The sequence below is a fragment of the Limulus polyphemus genome, unplaced genomic scaffold (assembly GCF_000517525.1).
Source record: "Limulus polyphemus unplaced genomic scaffold, Limulus_polyphemus-2.1.2 Scaffold2218, whole genome shotgun sequence".
In the NCBI taxonomy this organism is placed as follows: Eukaryota; Metazoa; Arthropoda; class Merostomata; order Xiphosura; family Limulidae; genus Limulus; species Limulus polyphemus.
The window spans coordinates 29,648-43,291 of record NW_013667828.1 but is presented as its reverse complement, the minus strand read 5'-3'; the positions used below and the strand labels follow the sequence as shown (position 1 = coordinate 43,291).

At 35.8% G+C, this 13,644-nt stretch overlaps 1 protein-coding gene across 1 annotated transcript in view; it reads right to left on the bottom strand.

The window, feature by feature from the left end:
• LOC106466309 (rabphilin-3A-like) overlaps positions 1-13,644 on the bottom strand; it is a 61,457-nt gene that overhangs the window by 22,404 nt on the left and 25,409 nt on the right. Inside the window, exons 8-10 of the mRNA XM_013926580.2 lie at positions 12,075-12,239; positions 2,949-3,139; positions 1,494-1,644 (exon numbers count right to left, since the gene is read on the bottom strand). Coding sequence (XP_013782034.1) covers positions 1,494-1,644; positions 2,949-3,139; positions 12,075-12,239 — 507 coding nt within the window. The remainder of the gene's footprint in view (positions 1-1,493; positions 1,645-2,948; positions 3,140-12,074; positions 12,240-13,644) is intronic.

The window sequence follows — 13,644 nt, the reverse complement described above, 5'->3', positions numbered from 1 at the left end:
AAGTAGTACTATACTAGTAATAATATACTAACCTAAACTAAACCCGTAACGACGAACGGACCGGGTACGTTTACTTACTTACGTTAGTTAGTAGTATGTGTGTGTGTGTATGTATATATATATATATATATATATATATATGCATGTGTGTGTGTATAACATTATTATCATACTGCTTCAAGGGTGTTAAAGTTCTTTTAGCAGTTTCAGGTTTTGAAGTTTGAGTAGGTGCCACTGACCAAAAGAACAAAGTCAATAGAAATGGGAAGGAGGAAGTTCAAACAGTCAAATTAAAAAGCTTTACAAATTAGATAAAATATTATATAATATGTCATGAATTCTAATACTATATGCATGTTTGAATACTCCCAAAAATATAAGAGCTATATGCAAAAGTATGGGATACTTTCTAAATAAAACAAGCAGTTTTTACTTCTCATGGCACCCATGCTGTGGGTTGGCCACCTTTGTAATACTTAAACCATGCAAGTTACATTGGTACTTCATTGTATTCAAAGTAATGACTTTAGTTATTGCACCTTAAACTGGTTTATAAAAAAAATATGATACAGAAAATGGAAAAGTATTCATGACAGAAGCATGAGAATCTATAAAATTCTTTAAAATACATTACCAAAACTGATATAATAAATTACAAAATCAACTACAAAACATGCATATGGAAAAATGAGGACTATCTCTTGAAATATGTGCATAATATATAAGGCATATTTTAAGTATTAGCCAAAATTGATCATACAAAAAAATATAAAAAACAAGAAATGAGACAAAGTCAGCTATATTTTCAAAATGTTTCAATAAATACACTTACTCAAAGTCTGCAACTGCATCACTAACTGGTTGCTTACTCGTATGGTGAAATATCTTCTGCAAGTTAGGCCAATTCTGGAACTAGGTTAAAAGCCAGACAAAAACATGCAAAGCAAAAAAGTGCAAAAGGAGCAAAAATCATATCACCACTGATGCAAAAATAATAAAAAATGGATGAAACAAAGCCATCTTCTTCAAATTTTTCTCAGAAAATCAAAAGCACTGTAAGAATATAGCACAAAAGACGTAGCAAAGCAACGATATACATAGATATGAACTAAAAATCACTGGGCACTGTAGAATGCAAGGCTGAGGCTATTCATATGCTTCTATAGACATGAGAAATTTCAGTGGAAATCAACATAGGGGAATTAAAACGAATAATTATTTCAAATCAATATTGCAGTTGTATGTCATGCAGAGGAGATTGATGTTTGAATATTACTGATTTTTGTTTTATCCCATTTTCTTTAAATTTTACTTTCAATCATTCTGTATCAATAACACATTACATACAATTAAGGAAATACATGTTATCTATGGGCATGTGACATCTGTCTTTTTATTCCAAGGAAGGTAAAATAAAACTTGTCCTTAAAGTTTTTTATGCCTTCTGAGTTTTCGACGGATTTTGCGAAGGACGTTCAGTTTCTTAGGCTTACATGTATCTTCTGGTGAGAGTCTCTCATCAAGAGAGACTTCCTCAGTTACTGAATCCCGGTCTCGAGAGTAACCACTCGGGGTAGGTGAGTAGCGGATGTATGGGCCAACACTGCCGACACTTCCAGTACTAACTACCGATACCTGAGAATCCTAAAGAAAATCAATTCCATATTACAAAGATTAAAACAAATATTAACTGTAATGTAAAGAAAGCGAGTGATAAATTTTGAGAAACAAAATCAAGGCAGTTTTACAATACTTTGCACCTACGTATGGACCTTGAACCAACCTTTAATATGAGAGCATGGTTGTCTTATTTCTTAGAATTATTAATAATGTTTTGAAGAGTTATTTCTTCTGATGAATAATATTGTGTAGCAGCACCATGAATTTACTGCAGATATATATATATATTAAACAAACAATCTGTATCTCAGTTTTAATGAAAGTCTAAGGTCAAAAGGTTGTTTAATTGAGTGCCAAACTAGTTATCGCCACCTTTTTATAATTTTTTCTATTCACATAAAGAATTTACATATGTTAAATTAACTAGTCATATCTTTGTTAAATTCTCCAGATGTAGAATATATATATCTACCATAGTTTCTAAAATGTTAAACCGAAGAAAACTAAAAAAAACAACAACAATTCATAGAGATTAATTTAAAGGGTGCTTTAATATTGTGTTATGTGTTTAAAAAATACTAAAGACACAAAATATAGAGTAAATTTATATGTGCTTACAAGACATATTTATTTAATAGATTTACAATACCAAAAATAAAGTAGGCTTAAATGTAGTTACCAAACAGATTTGGTTAACAGATGTTACAATACCAAACACTGAATGAACTTAAATGTGGCTACTAGATAGATTTGATAACAAATATTACAACATCAAATTTGATGTTGTAATATCTGTTATCAAATCTGTATAGTAGCCACATTAAATTCACTGTATATTCAGTGTTGTAACATCTGGTAGCCACATATAAGTTCACTCTGTGCACAGAGTGAACTTATATGTGGCTACCAGATGTTACAACACTGAATATACAGTGAATTTAATGTGGCTACTATACAGATTTGATAACAGATATTACAACATCAAACACAGAGTGAAGTTATATGTGGCTACCAGATAGATTTGGTTAAATAGACATTACAATACTAAATATACAGTGAATTTGATGTAGCTGTTAGACAAATTTGATAACAGATGTTACTAAGGTTCCTGTTCTCACAAAGAAACTTACATGTACTTCTAACTTATTGAAACTCCCCTTAACTAGTACAGTGTCATATTATACTAAGGTCTAGTACTTACAAAGAAACAAATACAACTAAAGAAGAGCTGGTATTTGATCCCCTAAAGTAATTCTTAGATGATTCACAAATGAAATACTGAACAACATATAACACAAGTATGGTTTTATAAAGGTCTCTACTTGTACCTGTCTATTACAACTCTCAAACTGAGTATGAACATCATCAGCATTTCCTTCTTCCTCCATCCCATATCGACTCCAGTCTCGAGCATGTCTCCAGTGGGAGGGACTGTAAGGCACATGATCTGTAGAATCATGACTAACAGAACGATATGTGTCATGGTCAAGGAGCACACGACTTGAATTGGCTGTAGCTCCTACAAGTTATTGGAGAAAAGTGATTACAAATGCTCAAGGGTCTGTTATTCCAATGTTATGAAGTATATCTATTTGAACTTGAGGAAACAAAATTGCACTTGTACTAGAAAAGTTAAAAACATTTTGTATTTTACTTTAAAATATCTAGTTTTGCAATGTCATCAACAGAACAAAGCAATGTTTTCCTATCCAGTGATTACAAAACAATCAACAAAACAAAGTAATGCTTTCCTTATCTAGTGATTACAATATAATCAACAAAACAAAGCACTGCTTTCTTTATCCAGTGATTACAATTTGAACAACAGAACAATGTTTTCTCTATCCAGTGATTACAATGTCACCAACAAAAAAAGCATTATTTCCTTATCTAGTTGCTACAACTTCAACAACAGAACATTTTCCTTGTCAAATTACTACAGTTTCAACAACAGAACAATGTTCTCTTTATCCACTGATTAAAATGTCATAAACAGAAGAAAGTTAACATTTTCTTACACTGAAAATGTATTTCTGATAGGTACTTATTTCCTCTCACACAAACCAATCTTGATTTTCTCTCTGCCCTCTAAGCATTTCTTTAAAAAAAAATTATGCTTAGTGCACCAGTCTATATACCCCACCAATTCTGTACAACTATTGAACATGTAGATAGCATGTGATTACTCTCCACCAATAGTAATGCGCCATCTATATGGTGCAGCTAGCTCAACTCTGCTATTTCCACTCAATCCTCACTTTTGAGAATTGGCAGGATCTAAAAGAATAACAACAGCAGTGGAGAGTGGTGGAAGTACCTTTGAGAAATTGATTTTAAGCATAAGAAAATGTTAACTTCCGATAGTCTTACCTCCTCTTACACAAAGCTAGAATCCCACATTGCAAAAGTGGAGGTCACCAGTGTAGGCACATAACATTGCAACCAAGCAGAAAGCAACCACCCAGAATGAATGGGTTTGCTCCAAGATGAACTGAAGCATATGTGGAGTACCATACTAACATACTGTTGGTGTGAACGTGCTTTATGAAAAAATCTATACACTGAATAGGTGAAGAAAAAGTGTCATTGGCCACTATTCAGTTCTTCACATTATATAGCTGTACAATAGCAGGTATAATATATAAACTTAGTATTCCAAAAAGCACTTTCACATCAGCAATGTGTTTGATACTTTTCACTATGGTATTGGTCCAGCTTATCTATTTTTGGTTAACTTGTGTTTAGGGTTAGTGATGAGGAGTGGAATTCTACGAAACTTGTATGACCCAGCAACACACACACACCGATCAAAGTGTAGATTGAATTTATCCTCTCTTGAACTTAGACTACGAGATTAAACAATTTTCGGATTACAAAGTTTATTTATTATGAGTACCACACTACTTCTGGAACAGAAAGGCCCTTCACCCTTGAAGAAAGAAATGAACCTGATACAGACAGAAAAAAAGGGGTATGTACAATTGTAATTCATTCTGAGAAGTGCAATCCATAGTAAAAAAGAAAACTGATGTAGCTATGGAGGTACTCAACCTCAACCTTACAGACAAAGTTTCACCACTTGTCCTCAGCATTAGGAGATTGAGGATCAATCAGAGAAAACTAATATAGAGTAACATTAACAATGTGGCTAGGGCATGTGGACTGTGTTACATATACACATGAACCCCAACCATAAGTAAACAGAATGTCATATGTCAAGCAACCTGAATTATGAAGAGGAAGTTGGCATGTGGCCAAAACTAGACCAACTTATAAAACTACTGCAGGAGCAAAAAGTACCACAAACCAAATTCAGAATTATAGGGTGGGTTTTTTTTTGTGAAAGTGGATTTTCTTGGGGCACTCCCGTTTCCTCCCACACCAAATTCTTAGGCATGGCATTTGGATCCATTGATCCCCGACAGGCCTTGTAAAAGCCATTTGCTTCAGTTTGTTTCAATACATTGTCAACAATCGTTTTCGAGTTGTTTCTTCTGCAAGAACAACCTGCCTCTGATACACCTTCACCCACTTGCCTCAATACTACCATCAGTTCAGTATCATGTGTGCATGTATGTATACCTGTATATATATATATATATATGCATCCTTTTTATTATTATTTTCGCCCACTTGGCACAATTAGAATGATGACAATTCTGCAAACTTTCAATCTTTAACCTTGTGCAGGGTAAAGGAGGATTGCTAACCTTCAAACACTCTTGGTGATTTATAGTTTTTTTCTCTAAACGATTAACTTGACACCAAAATAACTGCCATAGACATAGAACTACGAGGTCTCGTTGTTACCTCAACTCACCCATAAGAACATGGCAATATCTTTAACTGATATTAAGAGCAGAAGTCTTAACTCACCCAAACATAAATGCAGGAAAAGAGACATCCTGCATCTGAAATTATGAGGAAGATATGGAACATTTGCTCAATCATAGGAACAGTATATGTATGTCCTGTTGCCAGGATTACGAGGCAGACAAAGTCCCCCAAACTCCACTGGAGGAGCAGGGAAGGAACCACCAGTAACCAGAATTAACAAAAAGGAAGGGGCCTCTACTGCACACAATCATAGGAACAGGGCAGAGTCATCCTGAATCTGGTGTTACGAGGAGGATCCCACACAGGCTGGCCCTGCTCTAACTAACAACTGTCCATGTGGGAATAAGCATTCAGGTGAAATGGAAGGAGGGAAACCAGCTTTGCCCTCTTCTCACTGAGTGGATATATGGAAAGTTTAAAAGTCTACTCAGGAGAAAGCTTCCATGGTCCACTACCCCAGCAACTGGGAATTGGTAAGGACTCCCTTATTCCACTGGGAGAAAGGGGGGAAGTAAGCATGGTGGGGAGTCAGGAGGAACATTACACTGGAGAAAGTGCAATGGGTATCCACAATTCCCTATTTAGATAAGCAGACCACCCCGATTTATTCAATCAAGGGGTTGGCAAAAATCCCCTTCTGCTTTACTCATGAAAGTCCATGAGTGACAATCCCCAACTGAGTAAAACTGATGGATATTGACAAACATATGTACATACCACTGTGAGTGTTATAGCACTACTAGTAAATAGCTTAGGTTTAAAGCAAAGCATACCTGATCAGGCAACTCCTGCCACAGAGTGGGATCCCATTAGCAGTGGTAAAAAAGAGGGTCTCTAAAAAGAAAAACTATATGAAATGATGTAATAAGACTTTCCCTAATCAAAGGTAAATGGACATGTGTAGAATCTCCACAGGAGAGAGACGATATCCACCTGAGGAAGATACAGCCAGATCATGCAGCTAATGAGTAACAAAGGTATTGGGAGTAGTCCACATTCTGGCCTGAATAATCTCCTCCATGTTGAAGAGACCAAAGGTGGAAGGTAGACCATCACCTCTGGTAAATGGACATGGATCTGGAAAGGAAACATGCAACACCTGGAGTCAGTCCCTGAGCTGAGGCAATGGACCTTACAAAAAAGCCATGCATGAAGATGGAGTGTGGTGACATCTGGAATGAACGATGTCTGACTGAGGTTGATGGAGCAGAGACTGAGATAGAGATGAGGGGTACGGAAGGTTTTACAAAAAAAGGTCAGAGTAGAGGAAACCATGATTGCTCTGGCCAAAATGGAGCCACCAGCAAGCCTAAACATGGAGAGGTTTGGATTAGGGATAGAACTCTTGGAAGGAGCAGAAAAGGAGGGTAAACATAGGTGTGATGACCACTACAATCTTGACTGAATGCATCCACTCCCAGAGCTTGTGGGTGTGGAATGGGAGACCAAAAGAAAGAAGTATGTTGTTCCAGTGGGTGGTGAAATAATCGATACAAGTCCCCATCTGAGAGCATAACACTCCGTGGAGAGAATCTTATTGGGTCAAGATAAATAATCAAAACCAGATTCAGGGTGCCAGGAACATAGCAAGCTAAGACCACCAAGTGGTGACTGTGGACCAAGAAAAGGAAATCTAGGGTCTAAAAGCACAGAGACCTGGATTTGGTGCCCCTTTGCTTGATGATATAAGTAACCACTGTGGGGTTGTCAGAGTGTACCATAACCACCCTCCCCCACGAGAGGAAGGAAGTGAGGAAAAGCTCAACAAACTGCCATAAGTTCAAGTGTGTTGATAATGGAGAGAAGACTCCTTGACTGACCAGAGACCGGAAATCTCACAAAAGTCAAGGTAAATCTGGATGAGGTGGAGGAAGTGGAACCCCTCTGTGGTCTGGTTCCTGTTTACCCACCAGCCAGGTTGGCCCTGATTGGAGAAGGAAGGAAGGGAAACAGGGTGGTTCAAGGGATCCGAGTAGAAGTTCCACTGATTGAAGGGTGTAGTATCCGGACTGTGAATGGGAAGAAGTGAGCAGGAGCCAGTCATCCATGTAATGATGAGTGTGAAGACCCATCAAGTGTAGATGTCGGGCAAATGTTCGTAACACCTAACAAAACACATAAGGAGCTGAGGTTAATCTGAAAGGCAGGGCCAGGAATTGGAACACCTGAACTTTGTGGATGAACCAAAAATAATGATGTGACTTGGGAGCAATGGCAATGTGAAAATAGGAGTCCGTCACATCGAACTTGGTCATATGGAGTTCCAGGTAAAACACCCACTGAAGTGAACGATAGGGCTCCATAGTGGAGTATGGGGGGTTTGGAAAGGAATTCAACTGGGACAGATCAATGCTAGGTCTCCAATTCTTGTCTTCTTGAGAACCACAAAGAGAGAGAGGAATAAAATCCCAGTTGTATAGGGCACATGGCTGTGGACAGCCTTGGTAAGATGACTAAGAGATGTAGGATCCCGTGGTCATGGGAAGGAAATAGGAGAATAGGAAAGGGATGGTAGGATCAGAACTGAAAGCAGAGACCTCCTGACAGAACCCGAAGAACCCATGGATCTGTCGTGAAATGCTAACATATGGCATAAATGTGGAGCAATCTGGTCCCCATAGGTCTGGAAACCTCCGTAACATCACCTATAATACTGCCGTTGATCATCCCAGGTGCAAGAATAGAGAGGACAGTACCAGGAGTGCTGGGAGGAAGGCAAGGGCAAAAAAGGAGGAGGATTTGCGATTCATGGGAGGAAGAGGGGGATGAGATAAATGTATGCAATCCAGCCACATCAATCCTGTATTCTAAGGAATCAAGATGCTTCCCAAATATGGTATGGTGTAGGAAGGGGGACCTGATGCAGATCCCACAGGACCCCTGCATGTAATACACCTCTCCCCAACAAGTCCCAACAGCACATGAGCCAGGTATTAAGGGAAAGGGCAGAGGCCAATAAATGAGCCATAGTGGACCAAAGGAGGGACCTGAGTTTATCTGAAAAAAGTACAGGGGAGAGACAAAAGGCCTCTTACAACAGTTGGAGGGAAGAAAGGTAATGTAAGAGGGAGGAGAGGGAAAGGCCAATCCTTGATAATTGAGCTTGATTAAAATGAACAGTTGCTCCCAGAATAGAACCCAAAAGGGGGAAGTAAAGGATTCAATTCTTGAGAATCTAAATATGGATCTGAAGTGATATTATGCTAAAGCATGCTAGTCCGACAAGCAATGGTGAACAGCACCAAACTAAAGTTGGCATGAAAATATTTGAGCATGAACCTTAATGTTGAGTGAAGGGGGTAAAATATAAAATTCAGAAGAAGGATTTTCATCCAGTAAGGAAGAGGAGGTATCATAGGCAATAGCGGAAACATGTAATATACAACATACCTGATTATCAAGCTGTAAAAAGGGGTGGAAGGCAAAATCTCTTGAAGAGATGTAGATTGTGACTGTCCAAAATAAGAAGGTGCCAGAAAATGAGAGTCCAAATTGTATTCTCTTTGATTGTATTCTTCCTCAGAAACATCGTCAGGTTGAAAAGAAGAAGAAATCACCAGCTGAACATATGAATCTATCTCCCTGCAAATTAAGGCCTTTACCTCCTCTGCAGATAAAATCAAACCCCAGTCCTGGGAAGTTGTACCAGTAGCATTGTTATCAGTAAATGGAGCTTCCATATTTGATACATTGAACCTGGAATTCATACTAAGTTCATTTAGAATTCGGGAACAAAAAACAAATGAAAAAAAACATTGTTACAACAGCTGAATGCAAACACAGAAATTGAGAAGTGTTGAACAAGAAAAAGTTTTTTAAATAGCAAAGAAGCTCAATCAGAAATGGTAGCCACACACAAAAAACACTCTCCTAGATGATGTAGTGCCAATCGAGAAAGTAAGGATTGAACAGGAATAGCAGAAGAAGCTAGCTGAACCAATACAGGTGGAGAGTAGTCACATGCTATGTTCATGTTCGATAGTGGCACGAAATTGGTGGGATATATAGACTGGTGCAGTAAGCATGAAAATTTGTTAGCGATGCTTAGAGAGCAGAAAGAAGATTGAGATAGCTTTGCGACAGTAGAGGTAAGACCATATCGGATGCAATGTTTCCTTATTCAGTGGCTACAATTTCAACAACAGAACAATGTTTTCTTTATCCAGTGATTACAATGCCATCACCAGAAGAAAATACTGATTTCCTTATCCCATTACTACAATTCAACAACAAAACAATGCTCTCTTTATTTAGTGGTTATATTTTCAATAATAGAACAATGCTTTTTTTTATCCAATGATTACAATGTCATCAACAGAAAAAAAACAATACTTTCCTTATCCAGTTACTACAATTCAACAACAGAACAGTGTTCCACTTATCCAGTTATTATACTGTCATCTTCAACAGAAAAATCAGTGTCCTCTTTATTTTACAGTTCATTAAGTTTAATACACCATAATTCATCCCATCACTTATATCCATACATACAGTATCTTATTTGAAGTCCATAAAAAAAATCCTGACTTTCATTTTTCAAGTAACACCTACATTGTTGTAAAAAACAACAGTACAAAACTACATGTAGTGTTGAAGATAAAAAATTATCAGGACATTATTTGAAATGTGAGGATAAGAAAGGATACTATATTTAATTTTCATGATGTCAGAAAAACATGAAGGTTCAAAAAGTCTCAATATAAAACAATAAAAACCCTTATAGAATTTTTACTGTTTTATATATTCAACTTTCTTTAGCCATATTTTGCCATGTAAACATGAACAATTTTACACTGTTACATGTGTTGCAATGTGTTATCCTTCAGTCCTCCCAACATTACACATAGGTAAATGATAAGCCACTATATTTTTATAACATAAAATTTATTGACAAGAAAAGTATAAAAATAGTTCTTAAAGTTTCAGTAATACCAATTAACATATTCCTAGTATGATAAAAACATAATTCTCAAATACAACGGCTGTAGTAACACAATATTATTCCCATATCACAGGTTTATTAACATAATATTACTCCCACAACACAGCTGTATTAGCATCATATTATTCTTGTAACACAGCTTTGTTAACACAATAATACTCCATCCCACAGTTGTACTAACTCAATATTACTCTCATACCACATCTGCATTAAAATAGTATTACTCCCACATCACAGCTATATTAAGACCATATTACTCCCATACCAGAGCTATATAAAGAACATATTACTCCCATATCACAGCTTTGTTAACACAATATTACTCCATCCCACAGTTGTACCAACTCAATATTACTCTCATATCACATCTGCATTAAAATAGTATTACTCCCACATTACAGCTATATTAAGACCATATTACTCCCATATCACAGCTGTATTAACACAATATTACTCCCATACCACAGCTATATTAATACAATATTACTCCCATACCACAGCTATATTAATACAATGTTACTTCCATACCACAGCTCTATTAATACAATGTTACTCCCATACCACAGCTCTATTAATATAATGTTACTCCCATACCACAGCTATATTAAGACCATATTACTCCCATATTGCAGCTCTATTAATACAATATTACTCCCATACCACAGCTATATTAATACAATATTACTCCCATAACACAGCTATATTTACACAATATTACTCCCATACCAGAGCTATATAAAGAACATATTACTCCCATATCACAGCTTTGTTAACACAATATTACTCCATCCCACAGTTGTACTAACTCAATATTACTCTCATACCACATCTGCATTAAAATAGTATTACTCGCACATCACAGCTATATTAAGACCATATTACTCCCATATCGCAGCTCTATTAATACAATGTTACTCCCATACCACAGCTATATTAAGACCATATTACTCCCATATTGCAGCTCTATTAATACAATATTACTCCCATACCACAGCTATATTAATACAATATTACTCCCATAACACAGCTATATTAAGACCATATTACTCCCATATCACAGCTGTATTAACACAATGTTACTCCCACATTATAGCTGTATTAAAATCATGCGACTCCCTTACCATGACTGTATAATCACCACTAAATTATTCTCATTCCACAGCTACGGTATCATTTACTCTAGTATAAAAACTGCATTAACAGCATGTTATTCCTTTACCACAGCTGTATTAATACAATATTATTCCCCTACCAAAAGCTAGTGGTTTCTTTACACAAATTACTAAAACTAACTGATTACCAATTAATTTAAAACTAAGTGCAAGCAGAGGAGACAGGATAAACCCCTTTAAATAAATATGAAACAGAAACTTAACAAAAAGAACAGCAGGAAGAATGTATCATCTGAATAAACCTGAAAGGAAACTAACACTAATGGAAAGAATAATAATATCTGTATAAAACTAACAAATATTGTAAATAAACTGTCTGAATACATTCTCTCTTGATTTTCTTTATATCAGTACGTATCTATCGTTTATGTACATACCTGTTTTCTAACTAACTTTTTATAAAGATTACACATTAATTTAAATAACTGGTGTGTGGTTTATATAAAATACTTGTATAGTTAAATATTTGGTTTTGCTGTTCATATGAATTGTAATTATTCTACCTTCAGAAGACATGGAATGTCCATTGTCAGAGCCCTCTATGTGACTTTCTTCTCCATAACGTTCTATTCCTAAAGGGCGTGCAATGACAATAGTGGAGCGAGGTGTATCAGGAGGAGCTACAGTAGCAGATGTTTTGCCATTCTGTCCAGATTCACTTCCATCTGCTACATAAGGAAAATGTGAATATTTAATAATTCAATATACTGCTGTTTTCAAATCTAAATTAAATCAGTTTAGAAAAAAATTTGAACTACACCTCAAAAAACTTTCATCCACAAAAAGAAATCTGTGTGAAGAATCAATGAAATTAGCAGCTTTAACAAATGTTCACTTGTTATATACATTCTTAAGTAAAAATAAATAGCAAGTAAATAATGTGAAGGCCTATATTAACTGGTGACTTCACACTTGAAATCAATGCAATGATGCTAACAAGTGGTAGGGAATGATGAAACATGAATGATAAAATGTTTACAATCTAACAGATGTTAGCAAACGTTATATGTTCTAATGAACCATTAGAACCTGCAAATATTTTGAAAAAGAATATTTTTAAAGTTAGTTACAATTAATTAATCAACTTAATAACTCCATATCTAAAAACTACTCATAGATTAGAAATGTGACAAACAAGACCAACAGATTTAATTCATGCAAGTTACTGACACTAGAAGAGAAGCATTGGTGTCCTAAATTTCATAATAAATGGGCTAAAGAACACCAAAAGGCATGCTATTCCATAGAGTGACCTCCCTATTAACAATAGCAAGTGCTAGAAAGTAATGTTTAATAAGAACTGAGCGAAAGTAAAAGAAGAATGAATGTTCTAACTACATTAAGTACCAGAAAATGTCATTAATATTATAACTGATCTAACTACCTCAAGTACAATGTACTGAGTGTGTTCTAAATAGACTAAGTACTAGAAAGTGCCTTCCATTGTGTCTATTCTTTCTACATTATGTTCGAGAGAGTGTCTTTCATATTGTGTTTGTCCTAAGTACATTAGGTACCCAAAACTAGCATTCAAACTGTGTCTGTAATAACAACATTAAGAACCAGAAGATGTACCTCATATTGTTTCTGTAAAAAGATGATTTAAGTACCAGAAACTAGCATTCATACTGTGATTATTTATAACGTCTGTCCTATTGTGGCTGTTCTAAATACATTAATAGCCAGACAATGTCTTTAATATTATTTCTGTTCTAACTATATTATGTACGAGAAAGTGCCATATATTGTGGGTGTTCTAAATACATTAACTACAAGTGCCTTTCATACTGTGTCCATTCTAGCTACATTAAGTAACAGGAAGTGTCTCTCATATTAACCTAACATGTTTTGGCACATCATGGGACCTATCGGTCCATCTCGGCTGTTCCATCCTCCAAACTAAATTAAAATAACTTTTAAAAAAATCTTAAAGCCAGCCCTTATTATTCATATAATTATTAAGTTTTCTATTAAACTCACTTAAATTTACTATCTCTACAACATCCAAAGGCAACCCATTCCAAAGGCCAACCACCCTGTTAGAAAAATAAAATTGTCTTAGCTGAAGATGAC